The sequence below is a fragment of the Ambystoma mexicanum genome, chromosome 13 (assembly GCF_040938575.1).
Source record: "Ambystoma mexicanum isolate Mex_15411 chromosome 13, UKY_AmexF1_1, whole genome shotgun sequence".
NCBI lineage: Eukaryota > Metazoa > Chordata > Amphibia > Caudata > Ambystomatidae > Ambystoma > Ambystoma mexicanum.
In genome coordinates, this window is record NC_090938.1 from 402,592,610 (window position 1) to 402,616,976 (window position 24,367).

At 48.6% G+C, this 24,367-nt stretch overlaps 1 protein-coding gene across 1 annotated transcript in view; it reads right to left on the reverse strand.

The window, feature by feature from the left end:
* REC8 (REC8 meiotic recombination protein) overlaps nucleotides 1-24,367 on the reverse strand; it is a 655,306-nt gene that overhangs the window by 180,017 nt on the left and 450,922 nt on the right. The window contains exons 12-13 of the mRNA XM_069633986.1: nucleotides 5,019-5,165; nucleotides 4,759-4,825 (exon numbers count right to left, since the gene is read on the reverse strand). Coding sequence (XP_069490087.1) covers nucleotides 4,759-4,825; nucleotides 5,019-5,165 — 214 coding nt within the window. The remainder of the gene's footprint in view (nucleotides 1-4,758; nucleotides 4,826-5,018; nucleotides 5,166-24,367) is intronic.

The following is a 24,367-nucleotide window of genomic DNA, read 5'->3' on the forward strand; positions in this document are numbered from 1 at the left end:
CTCTAGTTTATTCAGCATGGCAGACTGGATAGTGAAACACCATGCTTTGTCCTTCAGGTGGGGTTAAGGTGGGGAGGCAGGGGTCTCCAGTTCACTAAATATGGCAAAGATTTCTCTAGTTCCTGATTTGGCATTAGCTATCCTTGGGTTGAAGGAGGAGGCTTTAGCGTTGGTGATGGCAGATTTGGTCGTTTCTGTGGGGTTATTATTCCAGGTGGTGAGTGTGACCCTTTTTTTGGCACATAGCTGTAGGAGTTCCTGGGTGAACCAGGCTTGACGTTTTTGGCTTTTTTAAGGGTGAGTGGTTAGAGTGCTGGAGGGGTTACGTAGTATCCCCTGTGTCTAAATGCTCATATAACATTTTTTATGTTACCCTTTCCTCAGTTGACTGGCTGGTGGCAGTGGTTTCGTTTTGAAGTACCTTGGTTTGCATTTACCGCGACCGTTCGCGGCTCCGGTAAAGTAACTGAGGGAGCCATCTTTTTAAAAATGACGTACAGCCATCTTTGCTAAAATGGTGCCCGGTCTTCTTTTTTCGCCAGGTCTTTATAGAAAGGTCCTTCTAGAGAGTTTCTCTGCGCGCCAAACTAGGTTTGGTCCCTTTGTTCATTTCGCCTTTGGCAGGGTTTCTGAGAGAAACCCGCCTCTGGCTCCAGAGTGTTTGGGGTAGGCAGGAAGTGAGGGAGGTGCCCGAAACCCCCTGTGCTTAGTCTCCTAGGAGACCCAAATGCACTATGTGGTGATTGGCTGGCTGACCGTCCAGCAAGGACAGCCACCATGCTGGGTGAGTGACAGCTACACTGGAATGAATGGGAGAGAACTGAATAAAAGGTGAGTCTTTTGGCTTGGAAGGCAGAGTCGACCACTGGACGAAGGAACCGAAGAAGAGGTTGAAGTGGACGCCTGCTGCAACTCCTGGACCGTTGGTTTGCCCGGTGAAGCCTTCCTGCAGTGACTACTTGCCATGTTTGCATCGACAGAGAAGCCCCTGCAAGGACGACTTCTCCCTTTGAGTTGGTGGGACCAATCAACTCCAAAGTAAGCCACCTGAACACCCATCTCGGAGCTGGTTGAATTTTCTCAGAGTTGCTGCAGGAACCGTATAGCCAAGGAGAGGGACACCAGATTGTGTGCGTTACTTTTAAGCTGGCCTAAAAGCTTTTGGAAGATCCTCCGGACTCTCACGAAGCAGGACTGACCAAGCCTGAGCCCCCTCGGCAGAGTGAGGTAGCCCAGAAGTAAGGACAGTCCACCTTGACAGCCAGGAACCGCGCTTATTGCTATTTTCTGTACCGCAAGGAGCTGAAACGCGAAACAGCCACTGAAAGTAAAGTTTGCCGGTTGTCAGCTGTGACAGTGCTAGTGCAGTGCAGGAGTCCTCTGACGTCCTCCCTCTTGTCCTCATGACTGATGCCCAGGAACAGTGAGATCTGCAGAGCTGCACAGGAACAGAAGTCATCAGATGCATCTTTTCTTCTTTACCAAGGTACTGTAAAACAAGTCTAAGAGAACTTAGCTCTTACTGTGGATGTGCTTGTAACTTCTGCAACTCACAAGTCTGATCAGCTTGTGGCCCTACATTTGATTCTTCTTTTTATCAAAGACTCCTAAGAACTTGTGCATACTTTTTCATTTACTTACGCGAAGTGCTGCATGCTATACAAAGACTTTTGCCCATTGACTTTGGCTTAGCCTATTTGTATTGAATGACTCTTCTAAGTGCTATCTGAAAGTATTTGTCCTGCTTAAGAATATTTGTAAGTTCTTGTGTTCTAATAACCCTTGCCTTTTACCCACTTTTTAAGAGTGTTCTGAATGCCAATAGTGAGATATTAATGTCCCCAGCACCCTTGTTACTGAAGTCACCTGTAGGTGTAGGTTGTGTCTGTGGGCCATCCCAAAAGGGTCTTGTCTGATTCAGAAACTCAGAGTGTACAGTATTGAAGTGTATTTTTATGTTACTAGTATATTGCTCCCTTCTAAAGAAGGCTTTATAACTGAACTGAATACTAAATGAATCAATTAATCATTGTTTATGCAAGAAACCTTAAGTATAAGAGTTTATTTGAATACTTGTAATTGTGAATCTTTGTGTAACTCCACTAAAGCTCACATTTCCCCTCATGAGATAAGCCTGGCTGCTCAACACGCTACCAAAACTGTGTAGTACAAGCTTATACCAAAGGTTGGGTTGCCTATACCTGTAGTCATATTTGTTTTTAGTGTTCCCAGAGGGTACTGCATTCAAACTTTGCCTAACAAAGGGTAGCCTGCCAGTTGCAACAGACGCAGTGGTACCACGCCCGCGCCTTGGCAAAGATGTCCAACATCGTCAGGTGGAGGTTTTCCCATTCCTCTGTCCTGGAGGATTGGGTCGGAAAGGGTACTTGCGCTGGCCACGAAGGGGAAACCCTGGAGCGGTGGCTCTTCTTCTTCGAAGAGGAAGACGAATGGGCGTGTGAGAACTCACTAGGGGAGCATACCTCTTCCGATGTTTCTTCTTCATCTCCTTTTCCATGCACAGAACCGCCTGTTCTTCGGAGACCGAGCAGCGAACAGAGTGCGTGGAAAAAAGGAACTGAGATCACGGGGCATGGTGCCAATATATATAGTGACCCCGGCGTAATGTCCGGCATGGGGTGCGTAGGGTTTATGGTCTTTGCAATGAAAACATTGCATACACATCCATCGAAACTTTTCCATCGAATATAGGAATGGACAAGTTTCGTTTGATATGTACTTTTAAATGTAAAAGATAGCATTTCTATGCATTTATTTCACACGTTAAAACCTTACATGGAGCTGTCCACTTCGGAAATCTTCAAAGTATTTCGGCACTGGCAAGCTTCATGTAAAGTTTTAGTGTTAATTATGTAATGGATGGGGGTCCTCCCCAACCCCCCAACACCTAAGGGCACCCCCCTAACCCTAATTCTAACTCTAACCCTTGCCCTAACCTTAACCCTATTTCTAACCCTTGCCCTATCCTTTGAATTTTATTCAATGAAAATGCATTTCGATGGAAAATATTGTCAATGAATAAAATCTGATGGAAATGCATTAGATTAATCCATTTTCAATTTAAAATCTAGATACCGGCGCATAGAGGTTATCAATACTGAGAGACTATGGCAGTCATTACAGGTTTCCCGGAATCCCATCGGTAATTCCGGCGGGAAACCGCAAAACGGACTAACCGTTACCAGTGTCTGATATTCCGGTAATACCTGGATTTTACTGGTGGTGGCAACAGTGGTAATTGGGTGGAACTGCCAGTATTTCTGGCACCGGTAGTAACAATTGAAATGATTCCCTTCCCTAAACTCCAGGTGCCACCCAATGATCAGAAAGCAATCCCTAATGAGGGCAATAAACCATATAAAAAGCAATACTTCACAGCCCAGGGTGGGATTTGTTGGAGTAGAATAAAGGATCTTGGAGCAAGTTGGCGAGCGAACAGAGCAAGAGGCATGTGGCCTGAAGGGAAAGACTACAGGAGTAGAGGGTGGTGGTGGAGGAAGTAGGAAGCAGGAGGGAACAATGAAATGGAGGAGATAGGGGAACATCGGGAGGAAGGAAGGGGAGAGGCATTCAAGAAGATTAGCAAACCAGTGGAGGAGGTTGGGAAACACCAAAAGGAAGGCAGTGGAGAAAAGCTGCAGCAGGCTGGAGGATGTAGGATGAGTAGGGTATAGAGTTGTTGGAAGGGAGTGAAGGCTTGTTGGAGGTAAGGTGAGTGAGGACAGCTGTTGGAGGGGGACAACTATTGAAGGAGCTAAGAAAGATCAACAGCAGATAGGAGCATGCTTGGAGGTGGTGATGAAAGATCAACAGAGAGGCAAGAAGGAGGAGAGATGGAAAGACATCAAAAGGAGGGGACACTAAGGAGGAGTGAAGAGTAAGAGAGAAAGCAGAACCCGGAAAGGCATGTGCTTAGTTAAGGGAGAGTCCCCAGTCTGAAGGGGTGGATCCGAAAGAAGGTGGAGGAACGAACATGTGGTGGTGAGGAGGAACGTCCAGATCCTGGCCCAGGTCTAGTTAGTGAGAATACCTCCCAGGTTGAGGGACTCCGAGACTGACCTTCCCACCTGAAGAGCTCAGAGACTTCCCCTAATAAACAGAAGGTCTTGTGTTCAAGCTGATAGAGAACACTGGTGGTCAAGCTGTCTTCTGGACTAATGAGGGTGGAGGGGGGAGACAACAGCTTATACAGACTATGAACTGGATGCGAGGAAAAGGAGGACTCTAACCAGAGACTGCAATCCTGTTGGATGTCTGTGCATTCTTAATAAGTCAGCAGTATAGAACTGTCTGGTTGTCTGTGCCTCTTGTGGGTCGCACTCACCTCTTACCTGACAAGGCACAGGGAATTGACAGACAACCATATCTGCATTGTGGCGGGTGCAAAATAATTTCTGATGCCATTCCAATTATAGGCCATTGGCAGTTTTTGTGCACAGGTTAGGGAGCCCCATGCATTTTTCTCACACACATGCAGGAAATGTTATGCCACCAACCATTGGCATTCTCATGGGTTGTTTACAATGCTTCACCAATGGGTTGATTAGAACAAATTGTGTCCGCTTTTTCTGTTGAAACCAGGTGCAATTGTTCTGATCAATGGTGCAGAGAGACAAGCATTAAACAAAAGACAGAAGGGCCAAAAACTGGAAAGCAGGGGTGATCAGAAAAATAGAGCATGATAATCTCTCAAAGGAGGTAACGAATGTGCCCCCGCCACAAAGGGGAAAAACAGACCATAAGTGGGGTTGTCGAGCAGTTCGGCTGGGGTCTTCCTCTTCTTGTGAGGCAGCTCCACTGGAGGCTTAAAAAAAATATGGGAAAGACAGCATAGTTAGCACAGAAAATGTGACGGTGCCAACCTCAGTAACAATGAGATAGGGTTAAACTACCAAACTCAAGATAATCTGACATCTCTACAGCAGTGAGTAGAAGATATAGTCAAATGAGAGGTTAAGGCATATTCTTAGGGTTCACAAAATACCCCTGGAACTCACCCTAGCCTGACAGTGTGCGTGTACATCTTCCAACAGCTGCTCCGTCTCCGCGCGTGGGATCTGTGTCACCTGGTCGATAAAGCTTAGTTGTCGGCTCCGTCTCGGTGGCTTGCGTCCAGGCAAATCGTAGATATCGGCAAGCTCTAGCTGTTCATGGTAGGAATAGAAAAAGCCTGCATCATGCGTCAGATAACTGATAAGAGATCCCTGGGCAAGTTACTAATGAGCCACAATTGCTCGCCAACAAAACAATCGTCAGCACAGTCACATAGCACAGACTAACCCTTTACACACCTTCACTCTCTTCGTACATTGTTTGCTTCATACATGCATGAAATTTATTTAAGGGTTTTGTAGAACACCAGCAATACATTTTCATGCCGTTTATGCACCCGCCGCCGCCAGTCTTCAAAAATATGGGCATGGCTGATCTTCCTAACAGGTCTAGTTAAAATAGGAGGCCAGACAGTTCAAATCAAAACGTAACTCTATCAAAGAAAAATGCACATTTAAGACTACAAAGACAGGTGGAGAAGGAAGTAAATGGAGACTTAAACAGTAACCAAAATGTGAGTTATTAGGTTTCTATAGAAATGTGCCAACAGCTGCAGGTTGCACGGTCTAATATTTGGCAGGATTTAGGGAGCACCTCGCTTCATACAATACAAACGTGGGCTTTGCATCCTGTGACAAGGTCTCGTGTCTGGCACTAACGGCCACAAGGGTAGTAACTCTGGGTGCCTCCCCGAGTAAGTATATGATGAGGCCAAGGGAGGTATATGGAGGATTCCCATGTGAACTGCCCTTGGTCACCAACACATGATGGGACAGTCACAGTACCGCCAGGAAAATACACCCTCCCAAACCTAGTGAGGCTGAAGCTCTCTCTAAACAGACCCAAAGGGTAAAAGCTGCAAAATCAACCTTTAACTGGAGTCAGCTTCACCCACCCGACGTCGTTCTATGTTCATTTTTCGGCAGTCATTTTTTCAATGGGGTTTTTGCTGAAAATTTCTCTCTTGAAAAAACCCATCGAAAAATAAAAATATGTCTTCTTTAGAGGAGGGGGGTTCCACCCCCCCCCCAGCCTCCCCTCCCCCTATTAATTTAACTCTATTCCAGACCCCCTCAACCCCTTATATAGCCTTCCCCACACCCCCTGTGTTTTGCAATGTTTTTTTTTCGAAGAAATCATTTTGGTAATAATACCATTGAAAAATAACTGCCAAAAAATGAACTTTGTACCCCCGACGTTGGTAGCAAGGGTTCTAACATTGTTACAAATAAACCCATATAATCAGGGAAATCATTTCTAGATGCAGACTTTTTAGGGTTCCCATATCCCAAGATTCACTTTGGTGTAAAATATCATAAGTAGACATAGTGGACATAGCCAGCAGTGAGATCTAAAGAGCGGTCCCTGGGATGTGGCCTTCTATGGGCTTTCTTCTGAATCCTTCTTCCCTACCTTTCTGATCCCACAGCAATCTTCCTGATCTTGTCTTGTTCCTCGTCTCAACGCCTGGTCCTGTCTAGAACCGACCAGGCCTATCAGAAACGGCTTGCTCTGGCTCTCTCTTGAAAGTGTCCAATCCTTCATCAACTGATGTTCTAATCACTTTTTCCACTTTTTGGAATATTACCACCTGGTGTACCCTGATCTCTCTGCCATTTGGTACTACCTATAACCATCTTCCTCCTCTGGGCTTTTTATTTTCAGGTATATACACTTCTCCTCCTGATGACATACTCTTAGCCTTCACTATAACACCTTTTCTACCAACTCCACCTTGAAGTTGTCCTTTCTACACCTGCTTATCGCTCACTCCCTGCTGTTACCTCTTCGGAGACACGTTCGGCCTAGCTTGTTATCACCAGCTCCTTCTACTTATATTTCACCACCTCCTTGTGCACTGTTTCCTTCCACCTCTTCTTGACTTTCACTTACCTGCCCTAATGTAAACACCTCTTCTTCCAACCATCCTCCTGCTGTTAGTCCTTCCGCTTTTACCTTCCCAACTCTCACCACTTCCTCCTGTCTACTCTTTCTCTCTGTTATCACCTTCTTGGTGTTGGGGCATCAAGACTAATACACAAACAATGGGGGAGTTCAGGATTGACAGGCCTAAGACCAAATCAAAGCAAAACAAAGAGGTGATGGCTCGAAGGTTTAGAATAAATATTAAACCTGTACCTGACTGATTTGCATATGGCTGGACCCCATTTGAAATGGCGCAGACGGACTAAAAACTGTGGTGTGGATGGTTGTCCAGAGAAGTGCCAGTGGTTGAGATTAATTCAAAACCTTCCACCCATCACTTTTTGTCTTCTTTAGAGGGGGGGTGTTCACCCCCCCAGCCTCCCCTCCCCTTATTAATTTAACTCTACTCCAGAACCCCTCGACCCCTTATATAGCCTTCCCCACACCCCCTCTGTTTTGCAATGTTTTTTTTCGAAGAAAACATTTTGGTAATAATACCATTGAAAAATGACTGCCAAAAAAATGAACTTTGTACCCCCGACGTTGGTAGCAAGGGTTCTAACATTGTTACAAATAAACCCATATCATCAGGGAAATCATTTCAGAGTTTCACAGGGACACACAGTGAACCCACCCAGGTTTCCTCGGATTCAATGTTACAATACAAGCTTGTGGTTTTCTGGCTGAGGATTGCAGCACACCGTTTCCATAGAATTGTTTCCTGAACACAGTTTATACATAAAGGAAGAGTTCCAAAATCTTACCAAGTGTTTCCTCAGCATATAAAGCAAATGCCAGAGGAACAGGAGACCAGGACTAAGGTCAAGCAGCACAAAAGAGGTTTAGTAATAAGAGAGTAACTTCCAATAAGGAAGACAGGCTAGATCTAGGCTTAGTCCGGCTCCCTAAACCCAAGGTGCCCCATGAACAGCAACCAATCTCAGCCCTATGCCAATAAAAGACCATTTGTGTACACCCTTATTGCCCTTAGAGAAAATTCCACCCAGGAGGAGGACATTTTTTTTGTAAACCCAGAGATTCCAGTCAGCCAATGTGTTTTTTTGGTGAAGGTTGTGGCATTCAGCAGGTGATGAGATGAAAAATAGACAGTGGAAGAGATAGTAACATAGGAGGAGCTGGAAGCAACAGAGGAGGAAGTGGCAGTAACAGACATAGAGCCTTGTAATAACAGGAGGAGGACACAGTAACAGAGGAGGTGGTAGTAAAAGAGGAGGAGGTTGTAGTAACAGAGGGAGGATCGCAGGAACAGAGGTAGAGGTGGCAATAAGAGGACGGGGAGATGGAAGTAATAGCAGAGTGTGGTAGCAACAGAGGAGGCAGTGGTTGTAATAACAGACAAGATTCAGTAACAGAGGACAAGATGGTAGTAACATCAGAGGAGATGAAAATAGGAGAGGAGGAGGTAGAGACCAACAGCTGAAATTCCATAGCCAGAAAGGATATGAAGGCATGGGCTGGCACATGGCAGGCTGAGGAGGCAGAAGGACGAAAGAGACCATGGAAAGGAGCACAGAGGCGCAGTAGTCAGGGTAACAGTGATGGGTCCCCCAGGTTTGAGGAATGAGGGACCCCATAGCCAACAAGAGGCAGTGTGTTAGTAGTAAACAGTGGCAACATTGTAATCCTCCTCACACTGATGTAGACATTGCAGCTATACTATAAAATGGTATCCAGCTGACGGAGAGACTTTTAATATTTGAGGAACAAAATCAGAAGAAAGAGATCGGGATCCCCTAAAAAACCTGGAATGCCACTTAGTGTGAGTGACTTGGTTTCAGTTTTCATCCAATCTGTCTGCTTTCACTGCACCCCATTAACGTTTACACCAACGCAAGTTGGGCAATTGTCTTTCCTGAGCTTACTGTTTTGTGGATACCAGATGGGTCTCCTGACAACTGTGATGACTCCTGTGGAGTCATCACAGAATCCCAGCCGAAAGTCTCCTCCCATGTGGCCAGGGAAAGGCAGCCGCTACCTGATCCTAACCCTGGGGTTGGTATTAGTAGAGAGGATCATATGGGAGGAGATGGCTGCCAACGGAATGTGGTGACGCCGTCAGGAGAGAAGCAGTGCTCATCTTCTGCTGAGTATGAGGTTTCCCTAGTGCCTCAATATGTAATGGCATGTTGTCACAGTAGGGCTTCTCATCCCAAATTTAACCTCTTTAGTGCCAAGGGCGAGGTATCTCGTCCTTGACATTACCTCTGTAGTGCCAAGGTCCTTTTAGGCATTCTGTTTTGTGCAATCCCTGCAAAGCAGGGATCGCACAGAACTGTAATCCGACCCCCGTGCTATGTGAGGAGGAGGTCGCTCCTCACTGCCCAGCGGCTGAATTACCTTCAGTTTCACATTGGCGTGCGTAATGCACGCTGACATGAAACTGAAAGTAATTTCACTGCGGCAGCCATTTTCGGCTGCCGCGGTGAAGAGAGAAGGTAAGAGCCCTTCTCCCTCGATTTCTGGCTTTTTTGAGCCGATGAGATCGAGGGAGGTGTCGTTGGAAAGGGGAGACTCTCCCCTTTCCAACAACACCATTCTTGAGGCATTGCTGGTCTCGTATCGGGCACAGAGCGCTTGATCCACGGGCAGCAATGCCTCTGAAACACAATGGATGTGTTTGTGATGTGGGGGCAGGGGGGGCTGCTTAATAGGTAAGTGGCCCCCTATCCCCCGAGCCCCCAAAGCATGGGGCTGTGTGTTTGGGCCCCCCTGGGGGCAGATGGGCGCCTATCTGGCCCCTAGGGAAAGGCCCAAATCCCAAAATGGAGAAAAAAAACAATAATGGGTGGCTGTGGGAGAGTCCCCCCCACTAGACCACCATGGACATTTTTTATGGATAGGGGGGTGGCCCTCTCACCCCATCCCAAGTGGTTGGTGGGGATCTCATTTAGCCCTCCCTGGGGGCAGATTTCTGACCCTAGGAAGGGCCATCTGCCCCCAGGGAGGACTACATGAGGTGCTGCCCCCCCATCCATTTGGGGGAGGGGGCACCAGGAAACCAGGAAAGTGTGGGCAGGCCCCCCAAATAATGGGGCCTGCAGGTTAGGGCCCCCCTGGGGCAGATGGGTGCCCATCTGCCCCTAGGGAAGGGCCCAAACAAAAGAAAAAAAAATGGTTGGTTTTGGGGGAGTGCCCCCCCTCACTAGACCACCAGGGACATTTTTTATGGAAAGAGGGCTGGCCCTCTCCCCCCTACCCCAAGTGGATGGGGGGCACCTCATGTAGCCCTCCTTGGGGGCGGAATTCTGCCCCTAAGAAGGGCCATCTGCCCCAGGGAGATGCCCCCCATCAATTTGGGGTGGGGGGGAGAGGGCCACCACAAAACATGAGACAGGCTCCCCAATGGATGGGGCAGTAGGTTTTGGGCACCCTGGGGCAGATTGGCACACTAATGTGCCCATCTGCACCAAGCGAAGTTGGGAAAACAAAACAAAAAATTGAAAATGGTAGGCTGCATTTTAGGGGGGCTGAGGGGCACCCTAAACTACCAGGGAATTTTGTAATGGAAAGGGGGTGGCCCTCCCCCCCACTCAAAATGGAGTGGGGGCCATCTGGTGCAACAAATGGATGGGCACTGGGTTTTGGGCACCCTGGGGGCAGATGGGCACCCTAATGTGCCCATCTGCCCCATGGCAGAGGCACAAACCAAAAGAAGAAAACTCTTGTTGTTACTGTTGGTGATTTGGGGGATTGGGTGGCACACTAGACACCAGGGATTATGATGAATGCAAGGGGGCTGGCTGCTTTGCAAGGATCGCTGGATGTGCGCCTTGCAATGGCACAGCACATTGGTGTGGTGCTTATTTCTTGTGCACAGTATTCGGACAGGGGAAGTGAGCACCATAGTGAGTGGGCATTGAGCGTTTTAAGAGAATGAATGTTGTGAGTATCCCCCTGTGCTCAGGAGCAGACGTTGATGATGGCAGCATGGCAGTGTGCGTTGGTTTTTGGCTGGACTGACACAGATAATATATGTGTTTTTTTCCCTTTACAGGTCTTATGCAGTTTGAGCTTCTCCTTTGTTATGTAAGTATGGAATTTGGGTTATTTCAACATGCTATATTACACAGGGGCAGATTGCTAGTGGGGTGGGTGGAAACTGGGGCAGGAGTGTTGGTGGTGTGAGCAGGAGGGGGTGCTAAGGGGAGGGATTGTGGTGGGCAGGGACACACCTGCGGGTGTAGGCCACGATTTGCCCCCCAGACCAGCTGAACAGTGCTGTTCCCCTGGGAGGGCAGTTTGCCACTAAGCCATCTGTGCAAGGTTTACTTTGTCATAGGGATTTTCATACGCCCATTGTTCTTATTCCCATTTCCTATCAGTGCAGTTCAGCCTTCCGTGGTGGTAGATGACTGGGATGGGCCATGTATCTGGTGGAAGGAATTGAAACGTTTGCAGATAGCAGCCTCAAAGTTTGCATGTAGTATTGGTGGGCTGAGTACAGATTGTAATTCTTTTCTGTTTCCTTTGCAGCTATTCGAAAGCTTGCGCTGACTTATGTAAGTAGTAAAAATTTTCCTTTTGTTAATTTGCACTGTAATGTGGGGGAGGATGGTTACTGTAGTGTCAATGGTATGGGTGGGAACGGGTAGTGGGGAGGTCATGTCGGCAATGATGTGTGTGCCCTAAATAAAGGAAGTTGGCTGCTTTGTAGGAAAAAAAATGTAGTACACATAAGTATCGCCAGTTTTTCAAATATGTTTGCGCTAGTAATGCAGATGGTCAATTCTTCTGAGCATGCAATGTGCACTTGGTATGGAGCTCTTTCCTTTTATTGGAACGGTCACCATTTGTGTCGTCCAAGTCAAACAGTGGTCCCAGTGAGCCCCGCCAGGGTCCCCTTCCTTTTGCAGGGGGCAAAACTGCAACACAGGCCTTCCAGAGGGACAGGACAGTCGGGGTGATGTCGCTGGCCTCGGGCACCCGTCTCCCATGTGGGTCTTTTGTCCCACAAGTTCAGCAGTGGTTGCAGGGAGCCCCAGCAGGGTCCCCATCCTTTCCAGGAGGGGAAAGCTGTAGCGCTGGCCAGCCAGAGATCTAGGATGGTCGGGTTTGATGTGTGTGACCTTGGATGCCTCTCTGCCTTGTTGGTTGACTGTCCCCAAGTTCACCAGTGGTCCTGGAGCTTTGGCCGAAGCTCTCACAATGAAACTGTCCAAAAATGTATCCGCTTGTGATGATTTGCGCACATTCTGTCGGGGTGCCTATATTCAGAGAGCAGACCTGTAACAAGTGAATTGTTCTTGTTCTTCTTGTTTCTCTTGACTTGATTTAATTTTGTTTTCATAAATCTTTTGTGATGTTGACAGATTTCTAAACACTCATGAATTTATTTTTTGATTTGCAAAAATTGTTTTTGTTATGCAAAATTAGTTTTTTATGCTCTCATGGAATTTAGTTTTACATTTATATTGAATACATTTTGGTTACAATAATTATGTTTACACTTTTTCAGTGGCAAATTTATGTTAACATTTGGACCCTTAAAAAGGTTAAAAAGGTTAAGAAAATGGAAACGAATGGCTGGATATCCATTTAAGGGATACGACCAGGAGGAAAATTAAGATTCAATCTAGCTACACAAAATAGTTTTTTTTGCAGCTCTTGGTAATGTTTGCTTTACATTTTGCTTAACCCCCACCTTAGCTGAATCACGAATGGGGTACCCCTATTATTGTTAGTGTATATTCAGAGAGCATACAATGTACACTTGCTGTGGAGGTAATTTCCTCTGTCAGAATAGTCACCCTGCCAAAGTATCACGGTGCAGTACGTGCAAGTCACCTTACCACCGTGCAGCACAATGGGTGGGCCACAGGAACAGAAACCTTAACTGATTACAATGGTGCCAGCACAACTGTGCCATTGGCACAAGGTGGCGTATTGTGTCCTTCATCTCTTTCCCAGAAAAGTATGTGGCAATTACGTAGTGATCTACTGTTCTCTTACATGTGAAATGCATGAGAGATTGGGGGAAGTGTGTGTCTGGGATTGTTCCAAGACACGTGTTGAAACAGTAGTTGTGCTAATTGATAAACTGTATGGCGGGCCATAGTCATGGGGGTTTTCCTGTTTCCATTTCTTAGTGAGGATGAGGGTTGTGTGGATTATCAGCCACTCGTTCATCCAAAGGGCTGCAGGACATTTCAGAGGGCCAACCACACCTGGGTCTCGAAGGGATGCTCTCTCAGTGCACTGGTTTGGTGTTTGGGGGGGATGCGCCTTTAGCAGCTCAGAGGAGCCATCAGCGATGCCCAGGCAAAAGAAGATGCCCCCCCTGACCTTATAGTGGTGCACCTGGGAGGAAATGATTTGGCGTCTATGGGACGGAATGGTGTACGGGAGCTGTTGATGGTGGAACTGGAATGGATATCACAGAGCATTCCAAACACTGTGGTGGCCTGGTCCTAGATGATTCCCAAGAGGGATTGGAGAACTCCAGGGAAGGAAAGGGCCATCAATGCCTCGGTGAAGAAACTGAATGGGGAGCTGGCAAGAATGACAAAGGGCAATGATAGGATTTGGACAATTCACCATGGGTTTATCAAAGGTGAACTGATGTTTCACCGAGACGGGGTGCACCTTTCAAAAAGAGGCTTGGACTTTTTCATTGCCGACATTATGATGTTTGCCCAAACGCTATGTTGCGGAGGGAGCCCAGTAACTGATGGACTTACTGCATTGTGTGTCATGGTAATAAAATTGTGAGTAAAAATGTTGACAATGAGACTGTTGACTTCCTAACAATTGATTAGTGTTCATGGCATGTCAATTTATTCACTATGTCGGTGCTGCTTATTTGTTTGCGAACCATCACCACTGTCAGCAGCCTAATTCCACTTGCTGGTCCTTGCAGTAGTTCCGTCCTTGTGAGATTCCCCCTTCCAACACAGAACTCTATGTGAATGAGCAGGGGGTTTTGTCGAAAGTGTGCCAACAATTGTCTGGAAGGGCCTGCCATGTACTTTCCTTATCTTCACTGACTGCGTCTTCATCACCTCTGCCTTTTCAACTCACCTAATCACTAATACGTTACGTGGTTGCTTCTCTGCTCCATTTACCATCCACCAGCACCCTATGCAGGAGCGAAGGGTGCAACGCACGTTGTCAGTCTCTGAATTGGTACTGTGGGTTCAATCCTCATCCCCACACTTGTATTTGTGTAAGGTATAGCAGAAGAGGACATTTTACTTAGATTTATTGTTATCTTTGTTGTAGGTGCAGGTGTGTTGTAGCTGTCTACCCACTTGTAAGAAAGCAGTGAGCTAGTCCTTAGCATTTCACGTGAGTGTTTGCAAAACAGTACTCAGTTTTGTGTAGCGTGCTGAGAGTACACCATATTGCAGAGGGCTGCTACAGTTTGTGAGCAGAGTCTTGACATTTTGGCGTACTTGTGCGGTGTAGGTCTGTGGCATTGAATACCACATACTCTACTAGGTTCCATACTTTGAGAAGCAGACATACGTATTGTTTCAGTCTTTATCTGTTCTTTGGGCAGTGAAGGGTTCCATAGCGACAGTAGGGATGGCTTTTTGTCGAATAATGTCTGGTGCAGAGGCTTTCGCTGCGTTGATGGAGTCCAGCTCGGAGCAAGGCACAGAGCCGGATGTGCAATCTGAAACAGATACTGGGCCTCATTATAAGTTTGCTGGTCCGGGACCTATGGTACCGGTAAAATGCCGGTACCGTAGTTCCCGGACCGGCAAACTACGAGTTCTGCTTGCGGGTGCCATTGCGGACATGTCGGATGCACCGCCACCATTCTGAATGGTGCTGGTGCATCCAACCTCCTCATTGCCATTGAGCCCTATGGGGATCAAATGGGAATGGGGAAGAATTTTTTCCGGCGCCCATGAATGGGCAAATTCCGGGTCCGACAAGGCTGTAATGACCCAGTAATTGGCCACTTCTGGGTGCCGGAAAAAAAAGAATACCGGGGGCAGCCGTGCCTGTATTGCAGGCGCGGCTACCACCAGCCTCGTAATGAGGCCCACTGCTTCTGAGGGTGAGCAGAAAGGTGAATGGGGAAGTGACTTTTCGATGGATGCTAGTTCCTCCTCCTCCTCATCATCATCTGATGACAAAGAGGATGAAAGAGGACATGCATGTTTTCCCACTCTTCCCACACGCAGGGGACCTGTAAGGGTGAGGTGACATGCAGGACGTACAAGGAATGTGCCAGATCCTGACATGACTGCTGAGTCGCAGTGGGTGCCTCCAGCAATGGCTCAGCCTGTTGTGCCCCCTTTCACTAGTATATCAGGGTGCACAGTGAATACAGATGGGTTTCAGCCTATTGACTTTTTTAACCTTTTTGTTGATGATGGGTTAATTGCAGATGTGGTTCAGCAAACCAATTTGTACGCTGGGTTTAGACTGGATTTGTTCTTGTTGATAGAGAATCCTAGGTTGAAGAGAAGATGTAGTCTTCTGGGTATTTTTCTGGCATGTTCCGTACGAATCCCTTGTAATGAACCAGTCATCGAGGTAAGGATAGACTGGGATGGACTGCCTGCGCAGGTGAGCCGCCACTACCACCAGTACCTTTGTAAACACCCCTGGGGCTGAGGCAATGCCGAAAGGAAGAACCTTTAACTGATATTGGGTGTCTTCTATCATGAACCTGAGGTACTTTCTGTGCGTTGGCAACATTGAAATATAAAAGTATGCATCTCTCACGTCCAATGTGGCCATGTAATCCCCCTGCTGCAGCAGTGGGATTATCTCCTGAAGTGTAGTCATCCTGAGCTTTTGAGGTTTGACATACTTGTTCGCAGGTCTAAAACAGGGCACATGGTGAGATCCTTTTTGGGTACAAGGAAGTACCCTGAATAAATACCCTTGTTTACCTGAAGAAGGGGGACGACTTCGAGGATGCGCAGGTGTTCTGGCGACAGGTATCTGCTTCTGGGTGGGTGGCAGCGAGGTGGTCAGAGAAACTCGATACAATACCCGTCAGCAACAGTCTTTAATACCCACTGATCTGAAGTAATCCCCTCCCAGAAGTGGATGAATGAAGACAAGCGACCCCCAACCAGGGGAGCGTGGGAGGGGACCTGTACCGGCGAGTCAATTTGAGGTGGGAGCTGGGGAGTCTCTAGGAGTAAAGTTTCTGCTTCTACCTTTGCCCCTATGAGAGCCTGGTATTGGAAGTTACCAGAGGAGAATTGACCAGAGGACCAGGGGGTCGAGCGGGAGAAAGATTGGCCACGAAAGAACCGGCGTGCGCTAGAGCCTTCACGCTGGTGAAAGAGTTTATCTGTGATCTGGCTAAGTGACTTTAGAGTCTTGTGTTCTTTCTTTGCTGTCTCTAGGGCATCATCAACCACTTTCCCCAAAAGATTGGCATCCTCCACTGGCATATTAATAGGAGAGGCCTGAGTTTCGGGTTTGAACCCAGAGTTTTTTTTACCAGGCATGCCTTTTAAGTAGGGTTCCCTGTGCGAGGGTTCGTCCAGAGGTCTCGGCCGAGTCCAGTGTGTTCTTTAGTATAATTTGGGTTACTTGTCTGCCTTCAGCCACGACCGCCAGCAGGCGTGATCGAGTAGGCTCTGGAACATCCTGAAGACCATCCTGCACTAGGCCCCACTGGACATCCCTGTAGCTCGCCATGAGCGTGGTGTTATTTGCAATCCTTGTGGAGTAGGCCGCAGAGGTGGGGACCCGCTTACCCAGGGCATAGAGCTTCTTGCAGTCCTTGTCCGGAGGGGACTCTGCTGTGGACAGCAGTAACCCTTCCCTCTTTCGAGCGGTCGTAACGAGAAAGGAGTCCAGTGTGGCATGACCCCCGATGTCGAGGGGGTCGGAGGGTGCTGTGGGCGAAAACATTTCTCCAACCGGAGGTTGACTGCCTGTGTAAGAGACGGGGACAGCAAAGAAGGTGCTAGGCGCCTCTCTATAGAATTTAGTAAAGGGATGGCTTGGCTTACTGGAGCCTTTTCCTTGAGGATGTCCTCCACGAAGTCTGAGTCTGAAGTGGCTTTGTGCGTTGCAATTTTAAAATGGTCGGCTGCTCTTTTTAAAATGGAGCTGAACAGTATCTGGTCGTCAACAGGTGACGAATCTCTTTGCGTAGGAGTAGTAGGGGGATCTAGACAGATGATGTCCGAGTCAGCGTTATGTGTCCGTGTATGCCAAGAGCCCTGGTCCTCCGCCTGATCCCAGTCTGGGTCCCGATCGGCTGGGTCTTGATCAGAGGTCAAACCCTTCATAAGAAACCTCCTGGGTTGGATCATCTGGGACATTAAAGACGTCTTCTTGGTGTCCCTGTGCAGAGGAGGGGAGTTTTTGCAATTTAGAGGGGATGGGTCAAGGGTCCACTTCACTAGGTCTCTTGAAGGGTATATTATATTGGTCCGAAAAGTCAATTAATTTGGGCATTTTGTCCATACATTGTTCAAACCTATCCCTAGTCCATAGAGAGGAAGCTGAATGGTCAGGAGGAGGGAAGGGCTGCCTAGAAGGGGGAGAATTTCCAAATAAGGCATTAGAAATAGTCTGGGGGCCTCAGAATAGTCCTCTCGGCCCTTGTACTCCTAGGCCACCGAAATGATGTCCGAAAGCTTCTCGCGAAGCTTCGGCAGCTGTATTGAAGGTTTTGAAGCACCTGAAGGCGCAGCCGGTGACTACAGCGAGTCCTTCGTTGCTTGCGCGGCCTTGGATGGCGGGTCGACGACAGTGGATTTTTTAGGGGGGGTGCCCGTTCCAGAAAGAGTATTATGCCCAGTCAAGGGCCGCAAGTGCGGTTGAGTGGAGGGTGCCGAACCGTGAGGTTCGGAAAGGTACCAACAACATTTTTGACAGTCCTGTGGGCTTTGAACGCTTCTTTGACAAATCTGTCAGAGGCCTTAGGGCTTGTGTGCTTGAGTACACGTGGTGCGTGGGTGCCCTTGTCGCCGGGGTGTGATTTTCCCATAACAGTGCCGCTGGCCTGCCTGTCAGGGCTGGGGACGGGCACTTGGGAGCGCGTAGGCTCTGCTGAGAGGTCGATGGCTTCCGATTAGGAGCCTTGGCTACCGACGGATTCCTCGTTGTTCAAAGCGCCGGCGGGGGAAAGGTTTTCGGCCTGCATAGCATAGGCCACCCACCGCTTAGTCTGCCGGTCTTTCAACGTCTTTGGTCGAAAGAGTTTGCAGGCCTTGCACGAGTGCCCGTCATGCTCACGAGGAAGACACTGATTGCATCAGTGATGTGTGTCTTTCCAGGGAATTTTGACGTTGCAAAACGGGCACAATATTAAAGGATTCCTCTCCATAGCAGAGGTAGGCATCTGCCAGACCAAGAAGAGAAAGAGAGGGGTGAAGGAAATACATTCTCAGAGAGAAGAAGAAAACCCAGGGTCCCTACTGTAAGGGCCAGGCCTGAAGGTCAAGGCCACACGGTCAACAGTCGCTGAGCAGTTGCAGATGTCGGCAGGGAACCCACTAAGTAGTCGTCGAGAAGGTTGTCGAAGTTGACTAGACGACCGTAAGCTGGGGAACAAAATTGGCAATATAAACTCTTACGAGCTCCGCAAAAGCGACTTACTAGTTTAGCAGAAAAAAACAATCTGAGGGACCTCGATGCGTGAGGGATTTTGGGTACACTACACGTCACGTTAGGAATAGTGTTACAGTCACGCCCATGTCGACGTCCCTTTCGGTCTTCGAAAGAAAGATGCAGTGCTCTGTGATTACCACTAGATGTCAGACTATATGCACAGCATGTGATTCTAAGCAGATCCACAAGCATCAGAAATGTCCTGTTATTACTCTTTTCAGTGTGCACAAGGGTAATGTTTACCATTGAGACACTAACTAGTAAATGATCTATCGAGGCTTTACTAATGGATGTCTATGTAGCTCAACATAAAGGCGCCCCTTCCGTTAACCCTGGAATGATAAAGAGTTGAGTGTCTCATGTTGCAGGGTTTCACTGGGGACCAGCCTTGACCATTCCTGGTGTAGCTGGCTCAGGGTAACACAAAACCTTCTCGTCTCTGTCTAATCTAGATGCATACTTTTTAGGGTTCCCATATCCCAAGATTCAATTGGGTGTAAAATATCATAAGTAGACGGGTTAGTGGACATAGTCAGCAGTGAGATCTAAAGAGCGGTCCCTGGGATGTGGCCTTCTATGGGCTTTCTCCTGAATCCTTCTTCCCCACCTTTCTGATCCCACAGCAATCTTCCTGATCTTGTCTTGTTCCTCGTCTCAACGCCTGGTCCTGTCTAGGACCGACCAGGACTATCAAAAACGGCTTGCTCTGGCTCTCTCTTGAACTTGTCCAATCCTTCACCAACTGATGTTCTAATCACTTTTTCCACTTTTTGGAATATTACCACCTGGTGTACCCTGATCTCTCTGCCATTTGGTACTACCTATAACCATCTTCCTCCTCTGGGCTTTTTATTTTCAGGTATATACACTTCTCCTCCTGATGACATACTCTTAGCCTTCACTATAGCACCTTTTCTACCAACTCCACCTTGAAGTTGTCCTTTCTACACCTGCTTATCGCTCACTCCCTGCTGTTACCTCTTCGGAGACACGTTCGGCCTAGCCTGTTATCACCAGCTCCTTCTACTTGTATTTCACCACCTCCTTGTGCACTGTTTCCTTCCACCTCTTCTTGACTTTCACTTACCTGCCCTGATGTAAACACCTCTTCTTCCAACCATCCTCCTGCTGTTAGTCCTTCCGCTTTTACCTTCCCAACTCTCACCACTTCCTCCTGTCTACTCTTTCTCTCTGTTATCACCTTCTTGGTGTTGGGGCATCAAAACTAATACGCAAACAATGGGGGAGTTCAGGATTGACAGGCCTAAAACCAAATCAAAGCAAAACAAAGAGGTGATGGCTGGAATGTTTAGAATAAATATTAAACCTGTACCTGACTGATTTGCATATGGGTGGACCCCTTTTGAAATGGCGCAGACGGACTAAAAACTGTGGTGTGGATGGTTGTCCAGAGAAGTGCCAGTGGTTGAGATTAATTCAAAACCTTCCACCCATCACTTTTTGGTTATCCCAAGACCAAATCAATACACTGAGCCACCTTTTTCCAAAAGGTGTAATTTTCTTGCACGTCTAAAACATGAAGACAGACGTCCTTATCTTACTTTTACAGCAACAGTTATTGCTAGAAGACAGTAGTTTGCAAGACCACATCTTCCAAAGTGACCCATACAAATAGTACATTGTTCTTTGCTGTGTTTTACCCAGGTCAAGGTTCACCTGCCAAAGTTCAGCACCAGCTGTATGGGTATCTTTGGTATCTTGGGTATCTTTGCCCTAACACCCTCTATGCTGAGAAAACTACTAAATGCCCTATATATTTCAGTCTCAGCAGGATAGTTCAGGGGCAACGTGCTCTCCTTGGAAGCAAGACGACATGGAGCAATACAGGTTCGATCGCCTGGTCCACAAACCTGAAACCCCCTGACTGAACAGGGTCCTGAACGACATCAACGGGTATCTTTGCCCTAACACCCTCTATGCTGATGAAACTACTAAATGCCCTATATATCTCAGATGTCAGGTAGTGTGAGCATACTAAAAAGAAACAGAAGTTTGAGCAGGGGGCTCATCTTAATTGCACTTATTTTCAATGTCAGTCTTTCCAATTTCTTGGTTAATGATTTTATCTTGGCCAGTTTCACTCGAATATTGTGTAATAGAATTTGGTGTGTGTCCCTAGAGACCAGGACCCCCAGATATGTAAGCCCTTTACTAGCCCAGGAAGAGTGAATTGCCTTGTCATCCTAGTAACTGCCACTTTTACTTTGGCCTTACAATAAAGGGCTTCAGAGAGGTGTAAGAACTTAGGGTCACAGTTTATTTTACTTAGAACTTACCAAAGATAGACGGCAATGGGAGGTTTGGTCGCAGTAGAAGTTGTTGAATTGTTTGGGTCGAGTTCGGCCACAAATATATGTGGGGGGAAGGGGGAATGGGGTAATTGTGTAATAAATACAAGAGGTAGTCGGGGGTGGGGGAGGAATTGCAAGGGTTCTATATATTTGCTTGCAAATTGAATAAAAGAAATAAAAAGAACAAATTCAACAAAGAAAACTCTTCCAAATCACCTAGACCCAGACAGACACAATGGACTCTATCTAAGGCCTTTTCAGCATTGATGCTGAAGGCAGCACAGGCTTCTGGTGAGGTTCTGTGTAAGGAACAAGTTACTTACCTGTAACTGTTGTTCTCCAGCATGGGTCTGGCATGGATTCACATGCTCATGAATATTCCCTGTCGTCAGGCTGGGAATCCTCGGTAAAGAAAAATCAGTATCAGTTTCGTTTCTGATCTGTCTTTCGTAGTAGTAACCAATCACTGATCTCTGCGTCATACTGACCACAGCCAATGACTGCCCTCTCCCTAAGCCCCGCCTCTGGCAGCCGTCCTCAGATATGGTAGCACGTGAAGTGGCAGTATGACCAAGTGAAGAGCCGCAGAGGGGTAGGCGGGAGGGTTTGAATGTGAATCCATGCCAGTCCCATGCTGGAGAACAACAGTTACAGGTAAGTAACTTGTTCCTTCTCTAGCATGGGGTCTGGCATGGATTCACATGCTCATGAATAAAAGAATACATAGCAGTACACACATGCATAACCACGGGAGGTGGCAACAGGCTCAACATTAAGCAATAAAACAACTCAACATTAAGCATCTCTTACCTCCTCACCAGGCTCACCTTAAGCGAATAGGTTGCGCAGCACTGCCTGGCCGACCCTGGACTCCTCCCTGGAATCCCGGTCGACGCAGTAGAATTTCGTGAAGGTGTGCGTCGACCTCCACGTAGCAGCCCTGCATATATCCAGCAGGGGCACACCAGACAAGAACGCCGTGGTAGCTGCGATCGCTCTGGTGGAATGGGCACTGGGACGGCCGGGCAGCGTTGGGTTTGCCAACCGATGACAGTACATGATACAGCCGGAGAGCCATCTGGAAATGGAAGCCTTTGAGAGAGCCTTCCCCTGATTGGCAGGTCGAAAGTTCACAAAAAGTTGTGACGTCTTCTGAAAACTCTTCGTGCGGTCCACGTAGAACTTCAGCGCTCTAGCCACATCCAGAGAGTGCAAAGTCCTTTCAGCCGGCGACAAAGGCGACGGGAAGAAAACAGGCAACACCAAGGGTTCGTTGAGGTGGAAGTCCGACGGCACCTTGGGCATGAAGGAGGGGTGCGTCCTGAGCACTACCCTCGTGTCGTGAAAAGTCAAGTACGGGGGCTTGCAGGAAAGGGCCTGGATCTCTCCCACCCGTCGTGCGGAGGTGATGGCCACAAGAAACGCTGTTTTCCACGACAAGAACTTCAACGGAGCTGAGTGCAGAGGCTCGAACGGAGGTCCCATGAGCTTGGTCAGCACCACGTTGAGCTCCCACGCCGGGGCCGGAGCCTTCACCGGCGGGAACGATCTGAACAGTCCCTTCATGAATTCTTTCACCAGACGATGAGACCACAAAGACGTCCGTCCCGTGGTTCTGGTGTATTGGGAGATCGCAGCAAGATGAATCTTGATGGAAGCGTTTGCCAGTCCAGCCTTGGCCAGCGTCAGTAGGTACGGCAGTACTTGAGGAGCCGTAATCCGTAGAGGGTTAATCTTCTGTGCGTGGCACCAGACAGAGAACCTCTTCCATTTGTGTCCGTAGCATTTAAGAGTTGAGGACGCCCTGGCCTTTGCAAGAACCTCTCTGCAGTCGGCCGGTATGTCGTAACCTCCAAACTCTAGCGCTGCAGGAGCCAGGCCTGCAAGTTCAGCGACTTCGGGTCGTGATGGAGGATGGCGCCTCCTTCCCTGGAGAGAAGATCCGCGTCCACTGGCAGCTTGATTGACGGGGACGCTGACAAGTCCAGAAGGTCCGGGAACCATATCTGCCTCGGCCACGCAGGTGCGACAAGGATCATCCTGTACCATAACCTCTTGAGCTGGTTGATGAGCCGGATCAGCAACGGCAATGGAGGGAATGCGTATAGAAACAGGCCCTCCCAGGGGAACGAGAAAGCATCGTCCATGCCCCCTCGGCTGGGGAAACCTGCTGGCGAACCTCCGGCACTTGGAGTTCGTCGCCGTCGCGAACAGATCGATCTGGGGTGTGCCCCACCGTCGGAAGAGGCGGTCCACTAGATCCTGTCGTAGTTCCCACTCGTGGCACGAGCGCAGCTCTCTGCTGAGCGAGTCGGCGATGGTGTTTTTTATTCCTGCCAGATGAAACGGCACCAGGAACATCCCTTGGGCGACGGCCCAATGCCACAGATCCTGCGCCTCCTTGGACAGGGCTGGGGATCTGGTACCGCCCTGCTTCCTGATGTAGAACATGGTGGTGGTGTTGTCAGTGAAGATCCTCACCACCTTGCCCTTGAGGGACGGAAGAAAGGACCTGAGGGCCCAAAACACTGCACGGAGCTCCAGGACGTTGATATGGAGGGACTTCTCCGTCGGAAGCCAAAGGCCTCTCGCGTGCAGATTTTCGGTGTGCGCTCCCCACCCTTCCAGGGAGGCATCCGTGGTCACTGTCTTCTGGTGGCACGGGGTCTGGAAGTCCATGCCCGCCGTCAGATGCGCGCGGGTGCCCCACCACCGTATCGCTCGTCGGAAACTCTCGTCGAGTGTGATCCTGTCCTCGAAGCTGCCCGCCGTCTGGATCCAGCGAGCGTCCAGGAACTCCTGTAACGGGCGCATCCGAAGCCTGCACAGGCGGATGAGATAAATGCAAGAAGACATCATTCCGAGGAGGGATTTGATGGACCTCACCCTGGCCGCGTCCGCAACCAGCATCCGCTGCACCTTGCCCAAGATGGCCCTCGTCCTTTCCTCCGACGGCGAGGCCAGAAGCGCCACTGTGTCGAGTTTCGCTCCCAGAAACAGTGCGTCTTGCGCGGGCACCAGGTGGGACTTGGCGTAGTTTATGGAGAATCCTAGGTCCGTGAGTAGTTGGACGGTCCTCGCCGTGTGCTCCGCGGCGAGCTCCCTTGTCTTTGCTCGGATGAGCCAGTCGTCCAGGTAGGGGTAGACGTGGATCCCCTCCAGGCGCAGCCGCGCCGCCACCGGTACGAGGCACTTGGTGAACACCCTGGGTGCCGACCTCAATCCGAAGGGAAGGGCTCTGAACTGGTAGTGACGCCCTTGGACCACGAATCTGAGAAACTTTCGGTGTCCCTTTAGGATGGGGATATGGAAGTAAGCATCCTCCAAATCCAACGACAACAGGAAATCGCCCTCCTCCAGCTGACCCAGGACGTGCTGGAGCGTGACCATCCGGAACTTCTGTGCCTTGATGAATTTGTTCAGTCGTCGTAGGTCAAGGATGGGACGCCATCCTCCTGTCTTCTTCTTCACGAGGAAGTATCTTGAGTAAACTCCTG